The 27,117-nt window shown below is 35.2% G+C and overlaps 1 protein-coding gene across 5 annotated transcripts in view; it reads right to left on the minus strand.

The window, feature by feature from the left end:
* The window catches only part of ARHGAP29 (Rho GTPase activating protein 29), a 73,130-nt gene that overhangs the window by 13,399 nt on the left and 32,614 nt on the right, over positions 1 to 27,117 (minus strand). For all 5 annotated transcript variants that reach the window (XM_082688734.1, XM_082688732.1, XM_082688735.1 and 2 more), the window contains 13 exons: positions 24,551 to 24,647; positions 24,099 to 24,171; positions 21,588 to 21,636; positions 20,966 to 21,103; positions 20,026 to 20,090; positions 19,499 to 19,609; positions 19,306 to 19,386; positions 18,915 to 19,103; positions 18,044 to 18,181; positions 4,365 to 4,522; positions 3,690 to 3,829; positions 3,309 to 3,413; positions 496 to 594 (listed from right to left, as the gene is read on the minus strand). In XM_082688734.1, the coding sequence (XP_082544860.1) occupies positions 496 to 594; positions 3,309 to 3,413; positions 3,690 to 3,829; positions 4,365 to 4,522; positions 18,044 to 18,181; positions 18,915 to 19,103; positions 19,306 to 19,386; positions 19,499 to 19,609; positions 20,026 to 20,090; positions 20,966 to 21,103; positions 21,588 to 21,636; positions 24,099 to 24,171; positions 24,551 to 24,647 (1,443 nt within the window). The remainder of the gene's footprint in view (positions 1 to 495; positions 595 to 3,308; positions 3,414 to 3,689; positions 3,830 to 4,364; positions 4,523 to 18,043; positions 18,182 to 18,914; positions 19,104 to 19,305; positions 19,387 to 19,498; positions 19,610 to 20,025; positions 20,091 to 20,965; positions 21,104 to 21,587; positions 21,637 to 24,098; positions 24,172 to 24,550; positions 24,648 to 27,117) is intronic.

Consider the following 27,117-nt stretch of genomic DNA (forward strand, 5'->3'; position numbering starts at 1 on the left):
GTTCTCAATGTACAAAACTAATTTATATGAGTCTAATTCAGGTCCTTAAGGTAACTGATTTCTCTCATATCTGTTAACATCCATAATTTTCCTTGTCCTCAAGAACATACTTATTTAATTTTCCTGCCTAACTTCTCGTGCACTATTTCTTTTAAAGAGACTTTTTCAGAGTTTCTCATGCATTGCAACACTTTTAACAGTTAAGTCACTCTATGGGGTTTATAAAAGATCAAACTAACTAGCCTATTTTTGCACCCTGCTAATACATTTTAGATCTAGTAGTTTTGTTACTTATTCTTTTATTCTTATTTTTAACATTTCACTAGTGCATTATCAACCCATATTTGTACATAATTTTGGGGATAGATTTAAGTCAATAAAATGTCTTTTAATACACAGCAAAGTAATTCTTTAAATTATACTATTTTCCTAATATCATGCAGTGTTGCTGGCTCAAAGGGTTTAGTGTGAACTTGATTCAGGTGAGAGCAATACCAGCTTCTGAGGGGGAAGGTGGTTCTCTTTCATCTAGATCATCTGCAGAAGACATGGTTCCGCTGGATGGAGTTCGTGGCAGTTTTCGATGAAAGTCTCCTAAAAGGAAATTGTGACTACAATCACCTGACTGTTCACAGTAGAATTTAAGAAATGGGTAATGACAATATTTTTTGAACAACACAAGTCATACTATTTTGTGGGCTACAATGCAAAAAGCTGTTTCCATTCTCAGACTTTAGATATAGGGAATTCTAATTTTTATTATTAGGAACAAAAGAGAATTCAACCAAACCTGACTTTTCCAAATAAAATTAAAATTGAGGAATCATACATTCCAATGAGACCTTATGGCCAACTTGTGATAGTTAAGAGATTATATGCTCTACAAGGACAGAGATTCTTTTCTATTCATGTCTTACCTTCCACTATCTAACAGAGTGCCTAGCACAATGGTACACTGTCATTAAATGCTTGTTGAATCGAATTACAAATTTTGTAATTACAAATTACAAAAGTAATACACAAAAATCTAATGAATACAGCAACACAATGGTAATGTTTCAAGTTGAGAGGAGGATGGGAGCGCGGGAAGCAGTAATGAAAATCCCTAGGAGGGAGCTGAGCGCACAGGACACAAGCTGTGGCAGCAAAGGACTCTGCGTGTGTCTCAAAGCCGTCTGACTAGGGCCTGAGGTTCCTCTGCTCCGTGCAGAGCATACAGCCAGGACTCAAGCTATCCAAGTGGAAGATCTCACTTACCTCAAGGCCATCATGAGCTTAGGGTTGAGAGTTAGAAAAGGTTTTACAGATGATTTCAACCAACATCTTCCCTCCAAAAAATTCCTCTTCAAAATATGCTTAAGAGGCTGGCAGTCACTTAGTTTTTTCTCTGAATTGTGCTCTCAGTGACTGAGAAATTATGGGGTGCCACGTTCTACTTAGAACTATTCTAACTGTGAGATGGCCTCCTTGTATTTTTGAGCAGCAACCTGTCTGCCCATGAACCCCAGCCTCTGGTCCCCGTTCTTCCTGAAGGAGATGAGCGCTGTCCTTGAATCCTTTCCCATTCCAGGATGTGAGGACGGCTGTGGTGTTCCCCACTTCCCATTCCCAGGTCAGGCCTCCCCAGGTCTTCACCATTTACCATGTAATTAGTTTTCAAATTTTTGTCTTTATCACATGTAGTCTTATGGGATTCCAAATAATTTAGGGCTTGCTCTAGAATGGGTCTTAATTTCTGGGGATAGCTACAACCATCATGTTTTTACAGAGTCAATTACAAACACTCAGTGAAGTATTATTCAGGCTCACAACTTCAGGGTGTCGCTTGCACACAACTAGTTTTCAAGGAAGACACAGAGTAAGCCTACAAACCCCACATGCTGCATGGAAGTTATTTCTTACTTTAAATTTCAAGAGACTTATTTATATAAATAAAATTTCTGTAATATATAGAACACTATTTAAAAAGTGCCTTGGATTGAAAGGTTATATCTTATAACATATATTCCACAGTGCCAAGGGTCCTAGAAGAAGGGCTGGTAAGAACAGGATTGGAGCAATCTTTGGTAGAAGAGTGGAGGAGAAAGAATGTCTAAGGAAGAATCTCATGGGTCCAAATGTTACCTTCTTTCCCTGCTAGCTATATTACCTATGGCAAGTCATCCTCTTTGAAGCCACTAAGGAGAAGTCAACACATCTATCCTGCCTCTCTAAGGAGCATTGGACTCTCCTTATCAAAGTGCCTTTTAAAGGTACTTTTTAGGGCGCCTGGGTGGCTCAGTGGGTTAAGCCGCTGCCTTCGGCTCAGGTCATGATCTCAGGGTCCTGGGATCGAGTCCCGCATCGGGCTCTCTGCTCTGCAGGGAGCCTGCTTCCTCCTCTCTCTCTCCTCTCTCTCTCTCTGCCTGCCTCTCTGCCTACTTGTGATCTCTCTCTGTCAAATAAATAAATAAAAATCTTTATAAAAAAAAAAAATTAAAAAAAAAATTAAAAAAAAAAAAAAGGTACTTTTTAAAAACTGAGTAAGTGGGGCGCCTGGGTGGCTCAGTGGGTTAAGCCGCTGCCTTCAGCTCAGGTCATGATCTCAGGGTCCTGGGATCGAGTCCCACATCGGGCTCTCTGCTCGGCAGGGAGCCTGCTTCCTCCTCTCTCTCTGCCTGCCTCTCTGCCTACTTGTGATCTCTCTCTGTCAAATAAATAAATAAATAAATCTTTAAAAAAAAAAAAATAAAAACTGAGTAAGTAATTACAGGCACAAAATTGGTGTTAACTGTATTGTTCACCAAAGCAATTAGCTATAAAAAAATCTAAAATGTATAGTTATGTTCACAGAATGGAATACTATATAGATTATAAGTATAAAATAAAGATATATAAGGACAGCTATTCACATCAACATGGATCTAAAAAAAACATGAGAAGTCACACAAAAAATGGTATATATATAATTCCATCTGTATAACATTCCAAAGAGGGCAAAGCTCAAGTAGATACAGGTAGTAAAACATTTAAAATAGCTAGAGAATGACTGAAAAAATCCAGGAAGATGGTCTGTTCTGGGGCACAGGAGGGTAAGGTTTTCAAGGAGGTGTCCACAGGGCCCTACTAATATACTGATCATGTTTTATTTCTTATAGGCTGGGTGGTAAATATATGAGGGTTTGTCTTAATTTTCTTTAAACTGCATGTGTATATGTATATACTCCTCTCTAGGAGACAGTTGATTAAAAAAAATCAGGTGGTTAAAATATATCCCCCAAAAGGAATATGTCATTGAATTTTCTCTGCTAGACTTAAATGCTATGTACCTGGACTTATAGATTCAGAATCCAGAGATCTAGATTCACTGCTTCCTCCAGTGCTCTCAGAGTCACTAAACATCCCAAATGTCCATGACCTTATAAAAGAAGGACCTTTAAGAAAAGAATATTTAAAGTCAAACTTGGCTACAGACAGATTTCATGAGGTGAAATACTGACATTACATAAAATGAGACAAGTCAAATTTCTGTACAGTGATCAAATAGTCAACTTTAAGACAGGCACAGTGCTTAAAACTGTGAATAAGGCCTCATGAAGTTTTAATTCAAGGCCTGATTTTTAAATTCCAGAGTTGCAACTCATTTAATAATCTCATTTAAACAACTTGATCTTCCATAAATCAGAGCTCTCTTTAATGTGAAATTCTACCTGTTACATCAGCACTATTGGAGCATCTGTCCTCTTCAATCTTACTAGAACTGTCAGGAAGGCGCACTACATCCTCTAACGAGTCGGTAGGTCTGTATCCAGAAGTGTGGGGACTATTTGTTAATGGTTTATTTATATTCCTAAGAAAAACCCAAATAAAACTCATCATTTAGAAGAATGACTAATACCCAGACTATTTTATTCTATTTTCAGAAAAATCTGCCACTTTAATGAACAGAGTAATTAAATATTAAAAATAAATCTTATATGGTTCAACTTCTTAGAGATGTGAACAAAATTTATTAATCATTTGAACTTATTACAGCCAAAACATGGAAAAGAGTAGCAAAAGTATGGTCGATAATTCATGTCATGGTTAAACTTTTCTAGTATAACGTCTATAGAAAATGTAGGTTGTTAAATATGTAGACATTCAAAATAGATATGAATATGATTTGCCATTCTCAAAGGATTTCTAAATCTCAAAGAACTGAGCTCTGTGTCAAAATGAAAAGCTTTACTCTTAAGTGAGTCACATCTGAATATAAAATGAGTTCAGAAAGTTTTAAAGTCAATTCTGCCAATGTTAGAAAAGACACCACCTACTATCAGATAGGAACTTAGCAATAAAGGTTTTATCTTTTGAGATAATTTCATCTACACATTAATTCTTACCCATCAACTTTTTCTTCTTCAGTTGCATTTGTGGCCTTGACGAACTCACTGTACTCTTGACCTGGGTCATAGAGTTTGGCACTATCACAGAGAGACTGTAAATTGTTTGCAAGGGAGGCTGCCTGAAGGTGTTGCATCTGGAAGAGGTTAACTGTCACCTATGGTCACAGACAGAGACAAAAGGCAAAATAACTTCCACTATACAGAACACTATATAAAGACAGATTGATTTTGAAAGAAAAAAGGCCATACAGTGAAGCACAGAACACTGAATATCCCCACAATCATACTAGGTTGCCTGGCTTTGTGCAAGGTCTAGATTAGGTCTAGATCTAGAAAAACAAACAAACAAACAAACAAACAAACGTTGTAATTCACTATCTAGGAGCAATCGTTGCCAGCAAAACTGACTGTAAACTGAAAAGTTCAAAAATACATTCTCTTGTCCTACTGGTTCATAATATTAGGAGACAGATGTGTTTTGAGGATCCCCAGCTCCATATGCTGATGGTCTGACTGCAACAGTCTAAACTCTTAAGTGAGAAACATAAGGGAAAAGGTTTCAATCAGAGTATAATTATTTTGACTTTTACTTTTTCAATCCTATTAAAAAATGCTTTCCAATTATAATGTATCCTAAGGAACTCAGCTTTAATAATTAGGCATTATCTTGAATCTATCCAAAATATGTTATCCCACTGAGTTTCTACAAATGCCTACATATACTACTATTCCTACTACTCATAGTTAATAGTAGCAATTTTTAACAGCCAGCAAGTGCCTGCAAACGTGCCAAATCCATTCAGAGAGTTGTACACGAATGAACTAATTTAGTGTTCTCAGAAACCCAGTCTTTGAGTATATTATGGCAAATAAACAGATGAGATCCCAGTCCCCACAAAATTTATGTTCTCCTGAAGGTGAAGTAAAAGAGAGGGTGAATAGATTCTGTAGATAAGATAATTTCTGGTATTGAAAACTTCTATAAATACTATATAAGACTGTCAAATTATGGAATATGTGCTGGGATGCATTTGCAGAGTGACACTTCTGATATGGCAGGTTAGTCAAGCCTCTCTGAGTAGGTCACACCTGAACTGAGACTGATGTAATAAAGAGCGAATGGAAAGTTTCAGGGAGAAGCCTAATCCAGAAAAAAGGAAGAGGTAGCACGGAGACCCCAGAGCAAAAGTGAGTGAGAAAGAGCTTGCCATGCTCAAGAAACACTTGAAAGGTCAATATGGCAGAACCCTTGTCCAAAGAGTAAAGTTTCGGTTGGAGATGATACCAGAAAGAGGAGGCATTTAAACAGAAGTAAGGAGTCTGAATTTAAGTACAATGGGAAGCCACTGGAGGGTTTTAAAGGGTGTTAAGAGCTATCACAGAATTTATGTTATAAAATGCCACTCTGGCTTCCAGGTGAGCAATGTGAATAAATGCTAAATCTCAATCGGCTTAATATTATTTCAAAGACTGCCATGTTTCCTCTTCATTTCTCTTGTTACACCAGATAATCTGCTGAACTTCTGATTAACCTCTGAGACCTTTCCAAGGTAGACAGGCATTCCCAAAGGATAAATAAGACTCAGCATAAGTAGTATTTGAAAAGTGCACATAAAAGAATAGCTTATATGTGTTATAACTCTCAAGGAACAAAGGAAATTCAAATGGCAGATGGTAAAGTTTAAGTTCTGCAACTGGCTATGATGAGAAAATTCTCCAGTTAATGGTAAACTGAACTTAATCTCTTGATCCTAAAGGTACCTGTACATTTTTTGTACTTTTTAATAAGCTTTATAAATCTAGTTAAAAACACCAATAATTTAAAAAGCCAGATGAATATACTGGCATAATCAATTCATCTGCTGAATGTTTCTGGGTACTTATTAAAAATAAAGACTTAAAGGAGTTATATATACAGGTAGTCCAATCTTAAAATCTGTTTTCCCTAAATTATTCAGCCTTCTCAGTTACCTAACAGAAACAGTAAAGAGTGAATCCCCATAGGGTAGATCCTGCAGGACTTGCTGGGGATCTTACCTGGGGTGGCTCACAGGTACCTCAAAAATCATCCTGCCTCTAGATTTTTTGGTGCCCCAATCTGCAACCTGAGTCAGGAACTTAGACTTTTCTTCTAGTCCTCTAGTTAGTACAGTGACCTTAGTGCCTCCTAAAGGGGAAATGACCAAATGTATAGTAATAGAAAGTGTGATTAGCCAATATCATACTGTAATTCTGTTTGTTTTCTGGAACTGTTCCCTCTAGCACACAGGACTTCAAACTAGATCTATCCCCAGCTTTCATCACCTACAGCAAAATTTTAGTTCCTCCAATGGCTCTTGGATTAGTACAAATATTTATGATAGCTGTTCAGAGAGAATTTGAATTTCAAATAATGGGGAAAGTTTCTTTCATTTAAAATAGCAATAATCTAAAATAAATTTGGCTCAGTATAATTCTCTATCCTATATTATTTTAAAGATAAACTTATTTTTGAATGTACTCTAAAACAAAACAAAACTCTTGCTCTAATTCTTCCCATTTTTCAAAGCCCATTGATTTGGTTAGGTCTTTAGTGACTGGCCTGGTCATTTCTTCTTTCTCTCAGTAATATAATTAAAATCATTATCCCTGACCCTTCAATATTTCATAATTCAAGACAATTTAAGATATTCAGAAGTAATCCTCAATGTCCATGATATAACTTACAGTTTTCCTAGGACATAAATGTGATATGTGTTATCTTCCAGAAAATAGTGAGAGAACCTGAGTGTCTAGAATCTTTGTACCTCAAATAATTTTGCTTTTTCAACAATCACATATGTGATATGTCCTAGAGTGAAAATAAAAATTTTTTAAAAACAATTTGAGATGTTGAAAATAAGTCACCAAAACCCCTAAGTTCTGCTTTTGATGGAGAAGAATACATAAAGAAGGGCACCTGGATGGCTCAGTCAGTTAAATGTCTGCCTTTGGCTCAGGTTATGACCTTAGGGTCCTAGAGCTGACTCCCGCATCGGGTTCCCTGCTCAGTAGGGAGTCTGCTTGTCCCTCTCCTCTGCCTGCTGCTCCCCCTGCTTTTGCTCTCTCCCAGATAAATAAATAAATTTTAAAAATCTTATATAAAAAGAAAAACTTAAAGAAATCTGAGAAAGTCATTGTTCTTACCTAGAAAAGAATATCTATATTCAAGAAATGAAATGTTGGATTTGGTATCTGTTTGGATCTGCATGTGAATAAATACTAGACAGAACAACCAAACTTAATTAAATTGGTTCAAAAGAACTTTAGCTAATATGAACTTTTATTCACAAATATATACACAGAGCATCTCTATTAGCTGTCTCTATACATTACACACTGTACAGATTTTCATAAGTTTGGGGATTTGTCCAAGTTTAAGCAACCTCAACCTCAAAGTCTATTTCATACACTGATAGGTATTACTCTCCAATTTTTCAGATGTGTTCATTCTCTCTTCCTAAGTATATGTTAATCTGCTTGAAAGCAGGTATCTGTCTTACATTTATCTACACAGTGGGCATCAATAAATATATATACGCTACATACAAAATAAGTAACCCCTTATTTCTATCACATCAAATTAAAGGAAATCATAATTACTGGATCACCAAACAGCATCATTTTCAAGAGGTATGTAGGCAAGATTATACCTTGTAAGAGAGCTTAAAACCATGTTACATGAAAAAAAAAATCAGATTTGGGGGTGTGTAATCTGAAAAAAACATTCAGGAAAGGAAGGTAATAATTGTCTTTAAACAGTTAAAGTGTTATTTTGTAGAAAAGGGATTATAGAAATATGGTATAACTTGAAAGGTCCACAAGAAACAGATTTCCTTTTAGCTCAATATAAAACTTATATTAATTTTGGAGTTGTCACACACAGGCTAAATAATCATTTGGCAAGACAGCACGGTATTTAAGAGCACAGGTTCTGAAGTCATTCAATCAAGTTCTACCCTAGCTTTACAATTTACATGCTGGGTGACCTTGATCAAGTTATTTGTAACTTCTCTAAGCAAATCCTTCATAAAAAGCTAATGTGCAAATGAATCATGTGGGGGATCCTTGTTCAAAATGCCGATTCTGATTCCAAAAGTCTGAGTTGAAACCCAAGATTCTGCATTCCTCATAGTCTCCCAATGTAAGGATAATGTGTCAGGCCCAAGGACCATGTTTTGAAAAGACAGGTTTTCTAAACTTTGGTTTCTTTACCAATAAGATGGAGCTAAAAACAGTTGTATTTACTTAATGGGACTGTGTGAAAATGAAATGAGCTAATGTAGGCAAAGATCTTAATACACTGGCAGGTACATATCAATCTTAGCTCTCATGAGCTATTGTCTGAGGTGAAAAGGGCTTATCAAATGTAAAGGTTGGCCTAAGTAACTCATAATGTAACTTCGAATCCTGGGATTTTTTTTTATAATTCTTTTAAATCATTTTGCTAAAATTGGCTCTTTAAATTAATCACACATTAATCAAAATTTGGTAAACAAATGAGATATAATTTTAAATACTTAGAAACATTTTATGGATACTTTCTGATTCAAATGTTATAGGCTTACCACCCCCCCTGCCCCCCCGCCGTTTCCCACCGAATTCTCAACTTTCTGAGAACTCTGGAAAATAAATGGCAGCAGGCAGATTGTGGAAAGAAACAACAAACTGAGGTATGAGCAATCCAGGGGTATGCTTCCTGTTATTTCTTTTCCTACTGTTTCCCAGGCAATACTGAACTCCTATTCAAAGACATGTAACTGAAAGAGTTTGGGCGGGGGGGACTCTCTGGTGTCTTTTCTCTGTTTATTTTCTCTTGTCCTCCAGCCCCAAAGCAAGTCCCACGCACTAAACTGTGGTGCTGTGGCACTGATGGCAGTAGCAGCCAAATAGACATCTATAACTTTGAGGGTAATTCTTCTCTAGGACCAGATAAACTGGATCTAAAGAGTGAGGGGTCTGAAATTCTTATTGTTTTATGTCTTTATCCTTTCCTTCCTTGGCCCTCAATAGCAGCAAAGTAGGTTAGCTAAGTTTCACAGCTAGAAGACTTGGAAGGGACTCCTTAGGAGCTGTAGAGTGAACATAACTCGATCAAATGCCTGCTAAAATTTTTTTAAAAATCAGCACTCAGTATAGGTTAGAAAGATGACCCTGAGTCATAAAAAGTAATACAGAAAAGTCCAGAATACCATCCAAAATTACTTGCTACATGATGGACCAGGAAATCTCATCAACACGCAAGAGAAAAGATAATAAACAGACACTAATCCTGAGATGACTCACCTTTTTGGATTATCGGATAAAGACTTTTAAAGCAGCTATTATGACAGTCTAAATATGTAAGAGCAAATAATCTTAAAACATGGGAAGACTGAAGTCTAAGCACAGAAATGGACGATATAAAAAAGAAACAGAAAAATAAAATATCTCTAACAGAAAAATTTACTGTTTTGACTGTATAGGAAAATAGAGGTAACAAAGGAAAGACAGTGAACTTGAAGACAGATCAACAGAACAATCAAGAGAAAAGATTAAGGGAGAGGGAAGACACCTCCCTCACCAACCCGTAGAGAAAAAACAAAGGTCTAAAATTTGAGTCACTGGAGTCTTAGAGCAACAGGACAGAGTGCTATAAAAATTTTTTGAAGAAACAATGGCTGAAAACTTCCCAAATATTACAAGAGTCAAACCTGCAGATTTAAGCAGCTCAGGGAACCACAAGCAATAAATTCAACAAAATTCATACCCAAGTAAACTGTAAACTATAATCAAAATGTTGAAAATCAAAGACAAAAAAATCTTGCAAGCAAAAAACAAAACAAAAAACCAACAACACATTCCACACTGAAGAAGCAAAAATGCAAATGACTATGGATTTCTCATTAGAAACACAGAGACCAGAAGGACATTTTTAAAGTGTTGAAGAAAAGATCAAAATTCTTTATCAAAGGAAAATGTCCTTCAGGAATAAAGATGAAATAAAGACATTCTCAGATGAAATACAGAATTCACCACCAGAAGACATACTGTAACTGAAATGCTAAAGGAGATTCTTTTTTTTTTAAGATTTTATTTATTTATTTGACAGAGAGAGATCACAAGTAGGCAGAGAGGCAGGCAGAGAGAGATAGGAGGAAGCAGGCTCCCCACTGAGCAGAGAGCCCGATGCGGGGCTCGATCCCAGGACCCTGAGATCATGACCTGAGCCGAAGGCAGTGGCTTAACCCACTGAGCCACCCAGGCGCCCCGCTAAAGGAGATTCTTTAGAAAAGAGAGAAACGATATCAAAGGGAAAGAACCTTAGAAATGAAGAGTAGAAACAGCAATAGTAAGTATCTGGTAATTTAAAAAGATGACCTCTCTTTTCTAAAACATGTGACTTTTGAAAACAAAAATTTTAAATTGTCTGGTGAGGTTTTCAAGGTATATAGTTAGAACATACACATACCAACTACAACCCAAAACAAGTAAAAAAGACTTATATGGTGAGACTATGTGGTTTCTACGTTCAACCTGAAGGGGTAAAATGTTAGTTCTAAATAGGCCAGTGAAAAGTTTTTATAAATATAGCCCTAGTGCAACCATTAAAACAAACAAACAAACAAAAAACCCTGTAAAAAGACATACAGTCAAAAGCCCAGGAAATTAAAATGTAGATAATAAAACGCAAATAAGCACGTTAGGTAAATTAAAATGTAACTCTAGCACATAAATAAAAATAGATTAAATTAAATCTGTAATATAAATTACACCTAATTCTAAAAAATTATCAAATTATCCAATATAAGACAGCAAAAGGGAAACAAATGAAGGAAAACATAAAGTACAAACAGAAAAAGAGAAAAGTAGGCCTAATTCTGAACATACATTTTCATTAAATATAAGCTATCTAAATATTTAGCTTAAAAGATAGAGATTATCAAAACAGATTTTAAAAAAATCAATATGGAACTATATGTTATATAAGAAATTCACTTTAGGGGCATGGGTGGCTCAGTGGGTTAAGCCTCTGCCTTTGGCTCAGGTCATGATCTCAGGGTCCTGGGATCGAGCCCCGTTTTGGGCTCTCTGCTCATTGGGGAGTCTGCTTCTTCCCTCTCTCTCTGTCTGCCTCTCTGCCTACCTGTGATCTCTGTCTGTCAAATATATAAAATCTTAAAAAAAAAAGGAAATTCACTTTACATATGATGATAAAACTCAAAGTAGAAGAATGGAAAAAATATACTATAATAAAAATAAGAGAAAGAAAACTGAAATAGCTCTATCAGTATTAAATAAAGACTAAAAAGCAATAAAAATGGCCAGGATTGGGGGCACCTGGGTGGCTCAGTGGGTTAGGGCCTCTGCCTTCGGCTCAGGTCATGATCCCAGGGTCCTGGGATCGAGCCCCGCGTCAGGCTCTCTGCTCAGTGGGGAGCCTGCTTCCTCCTCTCTCTCTCTGCCTGCCTCTCTGCCTGCTTGTAATCTCTGCCTGTCAAATAAATAAATAAAATCTTAAAAAAAAAATGGCCAGGATTGAAAAAGACATTTCATAAGGCTAAAAGGATCAATTCACCAAGAATATACAGCAATTATTAATACACAGCAAATGAGTTTCAAAATTCATAAAACAAAAACTGACAGAATTAAAAATATACACTATGTTGAAGACTTCAGAACTCCTTTCTCTGAATAAACTGTTTACCAGAGGGGAAATGGGTAGAGGGTGGGTTAAATAGGGGAATGGGATTAAGGAATATACTTGTTGTGATGAACAATGGGTGTTGGATGGAAGTGCTGAATCACTGTATTGTACACCTGAAACTGATAATACACTGTATGTTAATTAACTGGAATTTATTTTTTTTTTTTAAAGATTTTATTTACTTATTTGACAGACAGTGATCACAAATAGGCAGAGAGGCAGGCAGAGAGAGAGGAAGGGAAGTAGGTTCCCTGGCAAGCAGAGAGCCCAACGCGGAGCTCCATCCCAGGACCCTGGGATCATGACCTGAGCCGAAGGCAGAGGCTTTAACCCACTCAGCCACCCAGGTGCCCCATAATTAACTGGAATTTAAATAAAAACTTAAAAGAACTCCTCATTTCACTGTAGTTGATGGAAAAAAAAAGTAAATCATCAAGGATATAGAAGAAATAAATAGCACCATAAACCAACAATAACCAACTGACATTTACAAAGTACCCCAGCCAACAAGAGCAGAACAGACATTTTAAAAGGATATGCATGGAATGTTCCATGATAGGCCATATGCTGAATCACAAAACAAAATGAAAATTGAAATTATATAAAATATTTCTCTCATCATAACAGAATTAAACTAGAAATCAGTATCAAGAATTTAACCAGAAAATTCTAAAATACTTGGAAACTGAACAGTCAGTTTCTATACTATCCATAGGTCAAAATGAAGTCTCAAGGGAAATTAGGAAATATTTAATATTGTACAAAAATAGAAATATAAAATTCAAAATTTGTGGGATATAGATAAGCAGTGCTTAGAGAGAAATTTAAATGATTAAATATTTATATTAAAAAAGCAGAGAGGGGCGCCTGGGTGGCTCAGTGGGTAAAGCCGCTGCCTTCAGCTCAGGTCATGATCTCAGGGTCCTGGGATCGAGTCCCGCATCGGGCTCTCTGCTCAGCGGGGAGCCTGCTTCCTCCTCTCTCTCTCTCTGCCTGCCTCTGCCTACTTGTGATCTCTTTCTGTCAAATAAATAAATAAATAATCTTAAAAAAAAAAAAAAAAGGCAGCGAGGTCTCGGGGCACCTGGGTGGCTCAGTTGGTGAAGCCTCTGCCTTCAGCTCAGGTCATGATCCCAGGGTCCTGAGATCAAGCCCCACATCACACTTCCTGCTTAGCAAGAGTCTGCTTCTCCCTCTCTTTCTGCCCCTGCTTATGGTCTCTTTCTCTCACTCACACTCTCAAATAAATAAATAAGTAAAATCTTGGGAAAAAAAAGAAAACAAAAAGCAGGGAGGTCTCAATGAACACTCTAAGCTTCCAACATTAAGAAATTAAAAAGGAAAGAAAAATAAACCCAAAGCAAACAGAAATAAATAAAAATTTAAAAATAATAGAGAAACCAATGAAAATTAAAAGCTACTTCTTCAAAAAGGTCAGTAAAATAAATAATAAATCTCTATCTAGCCAGACTAAGCAGAGAGACAAAGGGAAAAGGTACAAATTACCAGTATCACAAGTCAAAGAGAGGATACCAGTATAGCCTACTGAGTCACTGAAGGATAAAATAAAACTATGAACAACTCTGTGCACATAAACTAGACAACTGGGATGAAGGCCCATGAAAGCCACAACCAAAATTCACCCAAAAAGAAATAATTAGCTCAAATAGGCTTATTCTCAAAAGAAATTCAATACATAGTAAAAGTTATTCCAAAAATGAAAACCCCCAAGCCCAGATGCTTTCACCAGGGAATGCCATCAAACAACTGAAGAAATAACACCAATTTTACACAATCTCTTCCAGAATACTGACAGGAAAGAACACCTCCCCACTCATTTTATAAGGTCAGAATTACCCTGATATTAAGCTGGATAAAGATAGTATAAGGAAAAAAAAACATACTAATGTCTTATTATTAACAGAGAATAAAAAGAAAAAAATACTCAACAAAATATTAGCAAATCGAATCCAGCAATATATAAAGGAACAATGCATCACAACCAAAAGCAGCTTATCGAGGAATGCAAGACCAGCTCGGCACTCAAACATCAATGCAATCCATCATATAAATAGACTACAAAAGAAAAACTGTATTATCACATCAATTAAATGATGTAAAAAAAATCACCTGATCAATTCAACATCTTTTTTGAAAAAAAGCAGACACAATTATAAGTGTTTACAATAATGTAATTAGTAAAAGTTGCATAAATTGTAGTAATATATTATTTGCTCTAAAGATGTTCCTCTATCATATTTAGGTACACATGACATAGTATATAGTATATAAAGGACTAAAGAATATATGTACATACATATTCAGTTATATACTGAAGTAGTTTTGCTAGCTTGTGCTGCAATAACAAACAACCCCAAAGTTCTCAGCAGTGGGAAAAAAAAAAAAAAAAAAACAACATCTTTATCATAAAACCATCAGCAAACTAGAAAAGGGGGGAAATTCCTTATCTGAGAAAGGGCATCATCAAAAAACCTTTAGTTGTCATCATATGTAATGGTGAAAGACTAAGTGCTTTGCTCTTAAAGTCCAGAATAGAACAAACATATCTTCTCTTACCCAATCCTATTCAATAATGAACTGGAAGCTCTACCAAGGTAGAAATAAAAAGAAATAAGAGGAATACAGATTGGAAAGGAAGAAATAAAACTCTCCCTATTTGTAGATAACAGACTTTCTATGTAGAAAACCCCAATGATTCTACCAAAAAAGTTCTAGAACTATTTAGTTTTAGCAAGTTTGCAAGATACAAGATTAACATACAAAAATCACTTGTATTCCTAAATACTAATAACAAACTGAAATCTGAAATTAAAGAAATATGTGTGCACAGATACACACACATAAATTATATGTGGTATGTATTTATCTATCTATTTATCTATTGATTCACAATAGCTGCCCAAATAAATACATACATACAGAGGTTTAAATCTAACAAATCATGTGAAAAACTTTTACATTGAAAACTACAAAGTGCTGATTAAAAATATATCATGTATCTAGAAATCAGCTTGGAGAAATCAGATGGGGAGACAAACTATGAGAGACTCTGGACTCAGAAACAAACTGAAGGTTTTGGAGGGAAGGGGGGTAGGGGGTTGGGTGAGCCTGGTGGTGGTATTATGGAGGGCACATATTGCATGGAGCACTGGGTGTGGTGCATAAAAAATGAATTCTGGAACACTGAAAAGAAATAAAATGAAATGAAAAAAATATCATGTATCTAAAAAATGGAGAGACATACTCTCTTCATGGATTGAACAACTTTCTCTATAGAGTTAAGATGCTACATATGTAGTCAATTCTTCCCATCTGATCTAAGATTTAACTCAATTTCAATTAGAATGTTTGCAGAATTTGTTTGTAGATACCACAAGTGATTCCAATGCTTTTATGGCCAAAGGATCTTAAATACTCAAAACAATTCTGGGGAAAAAAAGTTGAAGATTCACACTATCTGATTTTAAGACTTGCTATAAAACAGTAATCAACACAGTAGTAGAGTTTGGGTATGACAAGCACATATACCCATGGAACAGAAGAGAAAATCTAGAAATTGACCTATAAAAATATGGTCAATTGATTTTTGACCAAGATGCAAAGACAAATCAATGGAGATGGCACAATGTTTTCAACAAACGGCACTGAAACAAGTGGACACCTGTATTTATAATTTTTTTTTTTTTTTTTTAGATTATTTATCAGAGAGAGAGAGAGAGGGAGAGCGAGCGAGCACAGGCAGACAGAATGGCAGGCAGATGCAGAGGGAGAAGCAGGCTCCCTGCTGAGCAAGGAGCCCGATGTGGGACTCGATCCCAGGACGCTGGGATCATGACCCGAGCCGAAGGCAGCTGCTTAACCAACTGAGCCACCCAGGCGTCCCAATAATGTTTTTTATTTTTTGTATTTTATAATGTTTTGACATCTTAAAAAGTTTTCTGGGTGAGGAAAGTCTGCTCCTCCCAGGGCTAACCAATTCTTAACACAGGGGTGGGCAGTAGTGGGGTAATGTCTTTCATATGCTACCCAAACAACCTCATTATCTAATTCTCACACACCAAGTTGTTACTGTCTCCTGCTCTAAATCATCCCAGGGCCAGGTACTAAGCAAAGAGAGACCATCAAACTAGCCAATCCTATACTGCTTTTCCTGCCCCACCTTGTTTTCCCCTTGGAAACCCCAGTAAGGCTCTGTACTCAGCTTTCCCCTCACTCCTGTCTCTCTTCACCAAAGATTACTTTGGTACTTCTTTGGCCCTACATGGTACAGCACATCCCCTTCCCTTGGCAAATGTAAGTGATTCATGTTTCAGTAACATTGACCTCTCCATGTCAGCATTCAGTCATCTCCATACATTAAAATCCCACAGGCATAATTTTAACACAACATCTATATGCAAAAAATGAACCTTAATGTATACTTCACAACTTATATAAAAACTATATCAAAACATATCATACATCAATGTCAAACTATAAAAATTTTAGTAGAAAACATAGAAGTCTTTGTGACTCTGAAACTCTCTTAGAAATAATGTGAAAAGCATGACACATAAAAGAAGAAATTGATAAGTTAGATTCCATCAAAATTATAACCTTTTATTCCCTGAAACAAACTGCTAAAATAAAAAGTTTCAGACTGGAAGACAAAATATGCAAGCTCAATAATAAGGGAACAACTCAATTTTTAAAAATGGCAAAATACAGACTGCAAATAAGTCCTTGAAAAGATGCTCAATATCATTAGTCACTCCAGAAACACAAATTAAAACAACTGCCACTACACACATATTAGAACAGTTAAAATTTAACAACAACCGACAAGTATTGTCAAGGATGCAGAACAATCGGAACTCTCATATATTACTGGTTAGAATGAAAATGTTATGGCCATTCTGGAAAACAATTTATCAATTTCTTATGAAGTTAAACAGACATTTACCATAACATCCAGTAATCTCACTCCTAGGAGCTTACCCTAGAAATATGAAAACTTACATTCACACAAAAACCTAGAGACAAATATTCATAGCAGTTGAATTATATTCACAATATAATATGTGAATTATATTCACAATCACGCAAAACTGGAAACAACATAGATGTCTAACTGATGAATGGATAAACACTATGGTATATTCATAGAATGGAATACTACTCAGCAATAGAAAGAAATGAACTTTTGATACAGGCATAACATTGAAGAATCTCAAAGATATTATGCTGAGTACAAGAAGAGAGTCTCCAAGTCACATAGAATTCCATTTATATAACACTCTGGAAAAGATCAAGCTATAAAAGACAGAGAACATACCAACACTTGCCAGGGGCTAGGGGTGGGGAGAGAGTAAACTTTTTAGGAGTGATGGAATTCTTCTGAATCCTGACTGTGATGGTGCTGGCTACACAAATTTATACATGTTAAAACTTGTGAAATGTACATCAAAAAAAGATATTTTATATATAAAAAAGATATTATATATATATATTTTATATATAAACTTTTTATACAAGTCATTTTAAAGAGGCAAATGAAAATCTTTGAGGGCAGAATGCTTTTTTCCTAAATAAATTCCTAGGTTCAATTTTAATATTTAGTTTACTCAAATTCTAAAGAATAGATCTCATAGTGCTGACAGAAGTTTCAACAATCAAATCCATTTTGTCAACCAAGCCAAGAAAGACAGTGGCTTAGAGGCAATTTCAAACTCTCGAAACTTTAATTGGACAAATCACTGATCCACTGGGTGGGGGACCAGAAAAAAAATGTAACTCAAACCATTTACCACTATTTAAAAGCAGAAAGTCAGTTTTCCAAACTCCAAATGTTTCATTAATTTTAGAAATTAAATCCCCGAAGAATCCTGACTCATCAAGAACCCTTTTCCCTTCCTCAATTGTTTAGACCCTTTTTGCCCCTGGCCTTCCAAATACTGAACAAAATACTTACAGCTTTAAGGGTAAGATCACACTGAAAAACAAGTTTCTGGAGTTGTGTTAAAATTTCTCTTTTGGTATTTTCCAGATCATTTCGTCTCTCTTCAACATTTGTCACACAAACTTTGTAGAGTTCATTTGCTTCTTCTACCTTCAAGAATATCACAGAAAAAAAATAACACTGATCACTAGAATTTATATTTTAAAACAAATACTTATAATAAAACTCAATGGAAATAATTGAAAAGACCTTTTGCATAAAAATTAACTAGTCAGTTTTAAATAGAATATTTCTAAAGATAACAATCTGTTCTGGTCAGCGACTCAAAGGCATAGTCAAGTAGGATAGTCGTCAAGTTGGATTTACAATTAGTATACTGTCCACAAAATGAATGTCTTTTCTATTTATCATTTTCTATATAATCTTACAGATTTCATCAAATTATATTTCAAAATATGCAATATAAAGCTCCAGCCTAGCTTTGCTATCAGGTACTAGAACGAGCACACACATACATCCAGTTGCCTAAAAAGTGAACTTCCTGAACAATGAAGTAAAAAATATTAAACTACTGCCTTCTCTAAGATACTTTTTCAGAAACAAAATCAAAGATTTTAAAGATAAGCAAAAATCTCTTAGCATACTGGTTCTCAAAGTGTGGATCCCGATCACCAACAGCAGCAGCACCACCTGGAAACCTGTTAGAAGCACAGGCTGTTTGGGGCCAGCCCTGGAGCTACTGAATCTGATATCCTGGATGTGTGGCCCAGTAACCTGTCTTAACAAGCCGTCCAGGCAATCCTGATGCATACTAACACTTGAGAACGAAAGCCTTCGCAGATTATTGCTAATTCAACTTGCAAATAACAACAAAGATGATTACTTTTTGAAGAGCCTCCTCTTCCAACCTTCGCTTTTTTTCTAGCTGCTTGTTGAGATTTTTTACCGATCCACCACTTGAGCACAGATGCTCCTCTTCTGCACGAAACATGGAAGATTTTGCCTTTTCATACTCATCTTGACGTTGCATACATAACAATTTTGCCTTTTTAAGAGCAGTCTCTGTTTCCAGCTATATAGGGGGGAAAAAGTATTAAATACAGAATAAGAAACAAACCCTAATGTATAAGTTTCATTAGCATATTCAACAAAATAGTTAAAATAGCATTTTAGAAAAACTACAAAGGAATACATCTCCAGGGTGGATGCTTACATACTAGAGATGATTTCAGATGTTCACAAGCAGGTAAATAAAACTCCATTATAATACTCACCAACTTATTTTGTTCCTGTTTCCAAAGTTCTTTTATTTCTTTTCTTTGTTTTTCCATTTCATTTTTCCTCCCAAGTAGAGGCTGTCAAGGGTATTTTAAAACAAGAAAAAAAAAAAAAAAAGCTGTTTTCTAAAGCTATGCTGTTATTTAAAAAAAAAAAAAAAAAAAGTGTATTATACATAGAAATTTTTACCTGCACAAATTTGTTGGCTTGGAGAGCTGCAATTGTTTGTTGTAAAAGGCGGCTGTTCTTTATATCATTAAGAAGGGCACTGGTAAACAGACTCTGCAGTGGCATAAACTCCTAGAATTTAAAATTGAAAAATAAATTATTCAATGGAAATAGTACTAGAGTTCTAGACCCCCCCAACTATTCTCTTCAGAGGGAGAAATTTTAAGTTTAGACATTTTTCTGCAGACAGATAACTAGTCATAAAGATGACTATATGAGAAAGATACTGAAGAATATTAATTATAAAACTAGGTAGGCGAGACTAGTGGCTAACAAAACAATCAACATTTGTATAAAATTGTGAATACTCCAATTTTTTTCATAATGGGTCTCCACCTTAAGTTTCAAAGGCTTTTATTTCGCCCAGCACTAGCATCTCACTTCTTCCCTGTATTTAGTACACACGACTCTGACTTCATAAGGCACTACCATGAGCTCATCCAGCTAACCTCCTGGTCCAATACCCTAGGTGGTCACTGAACACTCACCTGCATTCCAATATTACTTCTAGTTGCCTCTGCCAACTTGACAACGTTTCTAGTGGACTCCAATTCTGAAAAGGTCAAAGAAAGCATCAGAAGGTAAATTAACTTCTTTTTTCCCTCCATGCTCTAAAATTATTTGTGATTCCAAGTTAAAGAGTGAACACACACACTAGCTTACATTATATGATACCATGATTCTCTTCCAAAGTGCTCATCAAAACCAACTAGGAAACTTGCAAAATACATTGGCTTCACTTCTCTTGGAGATGGGACCTAGGCCTGTGTACTGCCCTTTTATAAGGTTAGTCAGGTGCTTCTGAAGGGCATCTCTACTTATAGCAAATAATTCTGGTAGAAAGAACACAGGATTTGGGCAAATCCCATATTCTTCCAGTTAGTGCCATATAATCCTACACAAATCTGCTATCTGACCTTAGGCAAATCACCTGTCTTGTTTGTCTGAGCTGTAAAATGGGAATAGTTCTTTTTTTGCCTTCTTCCCAGGGTTTTGGTAAGGATTAAATGAGGTATAGGATATGAAAGTATTTTGTCAACTGTAAAACACTGGGAAAATACTAGCTATTAAAATATTTCCATGGCCGGTGCTCGTACAGATAATTGTTGCTTTTATTTCTTTTAACCATATTATCTGATTGCATTTCTTTTTGCCCACTGGAGTATGACTTCCTTAAAGGCAAAGACAGTATACTATTTGTCTTTGTGTCCCCAGATCAAGTGGTTGGCCCGCAGTAATGTGCAATAAGTACATTTATTGTAAGTAGAGTCTTTCCTATTTTAAGAGAAAATGGACAATGATTTTATTCACTATAATGAAGCAGCTACTAATCTGGAATCATATTAGTCATCGCCTATACAAAATGAATTGCAAACAATCTAGTTCTTACACTCCAAAGTTAATCAGATGCCCCAAAGGGCAACTCACCCAAGTTAAGTTTCTTTTCAACCCATGAAACTATGTTCTTGGTATATTTTGACCATGTTTTGGCATAAGACAAAGCCAATTCTACAGAATCCGTGTTCTTCAATAGCACGCTGTCTAGTTCTATAGGAGAAAAATTTCCTGAAAATAAAAACATCAAGTACATATCAAATATCAGCACATAACTCTAAACAAAGCAGCATTCAAATCCTAAGATGTTCTTCAATGAATACTGTTTAAAAAAAAAAAATAACAAGTGACAAATTTAGAATCAAAGGTCACAGTTTAAACTTAAAATGGTTTCAAATTATATTTTTTATCCTAATATATATTTCTATTATTCATCAAGTTATAAACCCTATGTAATTCTTGATCCATCTCTATATAACCTATCTACTATCTACTCTGGCAGGTCTTTTTTCTGAAGTTTTTATGCAAAATTTTACACAACATTTTGTGTTAAAAATGAATACTTCAGGTTACTGAGCAAGAAGAGATTAAATAATCCAAAACATGTATTGAAAGTAACTGCAGGAAATTGGGGATTGGTTAAAAAAAAAGAGAGAGAGAAGAAAGAAAGGAAGGAACTGCAAAAACCTAAGATTGTAAGTACCTCAAGTATTACCTTTTTCGTTGGATGAGTCCACTGATTCCACAGAAACATTTTCAAAAGACTTACAACATGGAAGAAAACAAATTTAAGATTAGAGCAGAAGATAACAGATCTTTGCTTCAGAAATTTTTCACTCTAATTTGTTACTGTGACATAATTCCTGTTAAAGAATTTCAAGTATTTAGAACTCAAAAGGGCCCAAGTAATCTATTTAAATGCCACATCTTGTAAGAATTACATACCTTTTTACAACTGCAGTTCTCAAGATTCAAGAATAAATGACCTCATTGTTTACTAACAGCATTAATTAATAAATACATTTGAAACTTTAAATTCTACAGATTTCAAAAATATTAGTCAGGAAGTTACTTAAACTGAAGACAAAGACCTGTTTCTTCCAGCCATCTTTTACCATTTTATCATTCGATAAGCATTTCTCTGAAAGTCTAGTGGACAACTTAGTGCAGAACTTTCTATGATGATGGGAATGTTCTGTATCTGCACTGTCCAGCTATTTGAGCATATGAAAAGTGGCTAATGTAATGATGATTATAAAATGAGAAGTATATTTTCAACATTTATTTATTTAATTTATTTATTTGAAAGAGAGAGAGGCAATGAGACAGGGAACACAAGCAGGCAGAGGGGGAGGGGGAGAAGCAGGCTTCCCACTGAGCGGGGAGCCCAATGTGGGGCTTGATCCTAGGACCCTGGGATCATGACCTGAGTTGAAGACAGACGCTTAAGTACTGAATCACCCAGCCACCCCAATTTTATTTATTTTAATTAACTTAAAGAGCTACATGTGGTAAGTGACTACCTTACTAGACAGTGCAGGAAAAACATATCTACCAACATTGTGAGATCTGTTTGGCTGGGCAACATGGACAACAAAGGGACTCAATGCAAAAGGAATCAGAGACCTGGGTCTGATGTCCAGCTCTATCACTTAGTAGCTATATGACACTGGACTATATATTTAGGCTTATTTAACTCTGGTTTGCCCTTCTGTAAAAATGGGGATATAAACACTACTTTCATAAGGCTACTTTAAGGCTTAAGAGGATATAGGCTTAGCACAGGGCATGGTACATAATAAACTCTATTAAATAAATGGAAATTATTATTTAAAGTATTTTTCAAACTCTTCAAACCACAGGAGCATTATTTGTCATGGACTTTTAAAGCTTTATCTCTCGGATTAATTAAAAATTGTAAAAAGGTAAATAAGGTGCAAAAGAAAAGAAAGGAAAAGTATTTTCCTATTAGGAATTATGTGCACACAATAAAGCCAACAGGAATAGGAAATAAGATTCACACCTAAAATTTTAGTTCTTCAGAGCCTTGTCACAGATAAAATGTTATTCCGTCTTCTGAATTAGTAGTATGTTTGAAAAGAAAAAATTGAAGAGAAATGATAAATAACACAAGATTTAAGGATCTTAAAATTCTTCATGAAGATTTATACACTATCCTTGATTCATCAATGGATAACTTCAGAAATAGTCAATTGTTTTCTCACTATTATAGTACATATAACAAATGCTTCAATTAACCATTCATATTTTATATCATTTTAAGAAAGACCTGCAGTTTTTACATTATTTTGATATAACAGAAATAACTGGCAGGTTTTCAAATATTTGTCCAACTCCTTTTGGATTTGGAACATCTTTGAAAAGAAACTATTAGTGCATGTCCCTACTGCAGTTTTTAAAAATAGCTTGCATTTAGTGAAAATATTTCAGTCAAATCAAAATATTACTACTATAACCTTTAAAGCAATATTCGACAAACATTCTTCATGTTCTATTATTTCAGAACAGTTTTTCTTTAAATTGGGAGTCGGAGGGCACCTGGGTGGCTCAGACGGTTAAGTGACTGCCTTTGGCTCAGGTCATGATCCCAGGGAGCTCCTCTTTGGGCTCCCTGCTCAGCTGGGGAAGTCTGCCTCTCCGTTTCCCTCTATCTGTCCCCAACCCACTGCCACTCATGCTCTCTCTCTTGCTCTCTCTCTCTCAAATATTTAAACAAAATCTTAAAAAAAAAATAAACTGGAAACTGGAACTACAATCCTCTGACATACTGCTCTTAGGGAGAATTAAGACCTACAGCCTCTTAATAAATATGTCACAGTAACAAACTATAGAATGTGTGAAAGGATTAACACCCTCTTTACTTCTTGTGTTATTTTTCTAAGTTTCCACCAGTCTTTGAGAACTGTGACAATGTTAGGGGAGAAAAATGGTTAAGAATTACTTACTAAAATTTTGGATCCTATGACATATAGATTCCTTACAGAGGACACCATAAAACTATCAGATATATTCTTTTAAAATGATAGCTCCATTTAAAAAGTATAATTAAATTTTTGCTCCAGAAACTGACCATAAATTAGCATATTAAAATGAACTGATCTGTTTTCCTTGCTCAACTCAAAAATTATCAAAGACTAATGTTGAAATTATTGAAATATTAAGTTAAAAATATTAAAGTCTCTGCTTTCACACAAACTTGGCCTACCTTACTTTCTCGAGAAACAGGCAGTCGCAATAATGAATCATTGCCTACATCTCCCATAAGGAAGTTTGTCAAGCTATCCAGGGAAGTTAAAAAAAAAAAGAAAGAAAGAAATAGAAATAATAAGACAAGTCATTTCATTGCTCAGTTACAGGCTTCACATTCAACATGTCATCCAGAATACATTTTTTTTTTAAAGCAAGAACCTTAGAAATAAACTCTAGGAATCTATTCACATAAACCACATCGTCACTTGCAAATGGATGTTGCTTCCGATCAACTGTACAGACACTGTCAAATACAGTAACAAAACAACAATGAAATAATGAACATATTCTTTCCAGTATTGTGATAATATTTTGTATTTTAATACTTTACTTTCCATATATCTACTGAATTATATAACCTATCTTGAGATACCCAGGCCCAAATTTAAATGACAGTCCTCTACTTACATATTCCCAAAGGTAAAGGCCAAGGTCTCAATGGAAGAAAACACTTCTCTGAAGAGATCGTTTTTGTTTTCTTCATTAACTTCTGTGAAGTTCACAGCTACAGGGAAAAATTGGTTACAATAAATGAAGAAGAAAATAATTTAAACTAGATTTATACAAAGTCATTTTATCTCTTAAAATTCACTATTACTTCTAGAAGCATTAGAAGATTAGGAAACTGAAAAGCCTAATACACAAAACAAATACAATGTTTAAGTTCTTCATTAAAGAAATCATACAAAAGAACTGGACTGCATACAAGTGGCTGGCATTCCAAACTTAACTACTCTGCGCATTACATAATTTGACATATCTAAAAGGTGAAGCAACATGAAATCAATCCGTCTCAGAGTCACAGAGTCCATGTTACATCAGACCTCTCATTAAGAGCATTCAGTGCTATTTTCTCTTGCTTATTGCTTTATGGCATTTGTAAAAATAGTTAAATGCACTATGGCTTACTTTGGTCAAGTGAAATATATTTTTCACTATGAATTACCAATAATTGATACATATGTCATATACATTTGACATATCATAAATCCTATATACAATATATATCACTTATCATATAAACACCCAATGCTTGAGAATACTTAAGCTCCTATTTATAGCCTTATTTCTTACAGGCTCTTGGGCTCTGAGATCCATTTTAATTGATATATTGCTTCTCTTGTTTGCCATAGGGATGTCTAACATTTTGTCTAAATGTCTAACATTTTGCTGAAGCAAACTGTGAAATATAACTGAAAAAGTTTTCTTATTTTAATTTCTTCTCTATGCATCTTTGTTAAAAGCCCAGATACAATTTATCAAGAAAAAATCTGAAGGTGGAATTGGCAATTTTTTTCAAAGTAACCCCTTCTACTCAGGGTGAATTTAAGGAGCAATTGGCTCCCTGTATCCCATCCTCTGTAGGATCCTTGCCAATAAAGGAAAGGTAGAGAGACCAAGAGAAGAGGAAGCTATCCTTTACTTTAAAACAAGTTGTTCTGAAGTTTAGCTGCACAGCAGAATTACCTAGAGAGTCTTAAAAACAAAAATCTGGGTCTTACCACCAAAAATTCAGATTTCACAAGTCTGGTAGAGCAGAGGTATTTGTTCAAAAGGTCTCCCAGGTGATTCTAGTGTACAACTAGGGTTGAAAATGCTTGCTGTTGAAAGCAAGAACTCCTAAGCCAGGATGAAGGAAGCCTCAAGCCTCTAAGCCTCATGAAATTACAATCAAGATTTTCTATCGATAAGCATTTGTAGGTATGAGGGGCTAAGAGCCACATCTTTCATCAGATTCTTCTAAATATCACTGATACAAACAAAAAGAAAAACTTTAAGAACCACCATAAATAATTTTAAAGCAAGTTTTGGACTTCTGCTCTGGCCACGATGGAAATACAGGTTTACACTTCTGCCTGAGACAACCAAAAGAAACTCAAACAAAATATAGGAAACAAACATTTTCAAGACATTGGCTATAAGGCAACTAAAGATAAGAACCTTGACAGATAAATGAATACTGTAAGCTCACAAGAGCCCCAGTTTCTTGCCCAAAACCACAGAGAGTAGATTCCCAGGTAAAAGAAACCATTATGGATAAAAGTCAATTTGTAATAATGAAGGAGTCAATTTATCAAGAGGACATAACAAATCTATACATTTATGCACCTAATAAACAACTCTAAAATCCAGGAAGCAAAACCTAATAGAACCACAATGAGAAATAGACAAATTTAAAGCTATGGCCAGAGATTTCAATAGCCCTCTCTCAATAACTGACAGAACATATATATGGATAATCAGTAAGGATACGGAAGACTTCAACAATACTATCAGCCTCCTTTGCCAGATACATTTATAGAACACTCCATCTATTAACAACAGAATGCCTGTCTTTTCAAGTACAAAATGAATATTTGCCAAGATAGACCATTTCATAAAACAAGTCAAAATGAATTTAAAAGAATTCAAATCAGGCAAAGGATGTTCTGTGAGCAAATGGAAGTAAATTAGAAATAATGGGAAAATCTCTAGAAAATCCCCAGATACCAAGAAACTAACACACTTCTAAATAACCCATGGGTCAAAGAAGAAAAAGGGAAATTAGAAAGTCTTTTGAACACAATGAAAATGAAAATACCACCTACCAAAATCAGTGAAAGGGGGCCACAGGAAGGTACAGAAAGGAAGGAGTACTAAGGGGCACCCATTACCTGGATTGGGAAAGTTTCACAAGGGTTTTTATGTCAAAACTGATAAAATGGGATCCTTTAAATATATGTACTTTATTGAATATCAATTATACCTCAACAAAGCTGTTTTAAAAACCTCACTGGAAAGTCACCTTTAAATAGTAATTTATAATGTCTATTTATAATAACTTATGACCAGCAAAAATGTAAAGCCTACTTCTATTTCCTAACCTTAACCTGTTAGACTTTAAAGAAAAAAAAACACCTTATAACACTACAGCAAATTCTACAATTATTCTTCTTCTTTCTTACCTATATCTTCTGTAGCACTAAACATGACTG

This window comes from Mustela nivalis (genome assembly GCF_964662115.1).
Source record: "Mustela nivalis genome assembly, chromosome: 10".
In the NCBI taxonomy this organism is placed as follows: Eukaryota; Metazoa; Chordata; class Mammalia; order Carnivora; family Mustelidae; genus Mustela; species Mustela nivalis.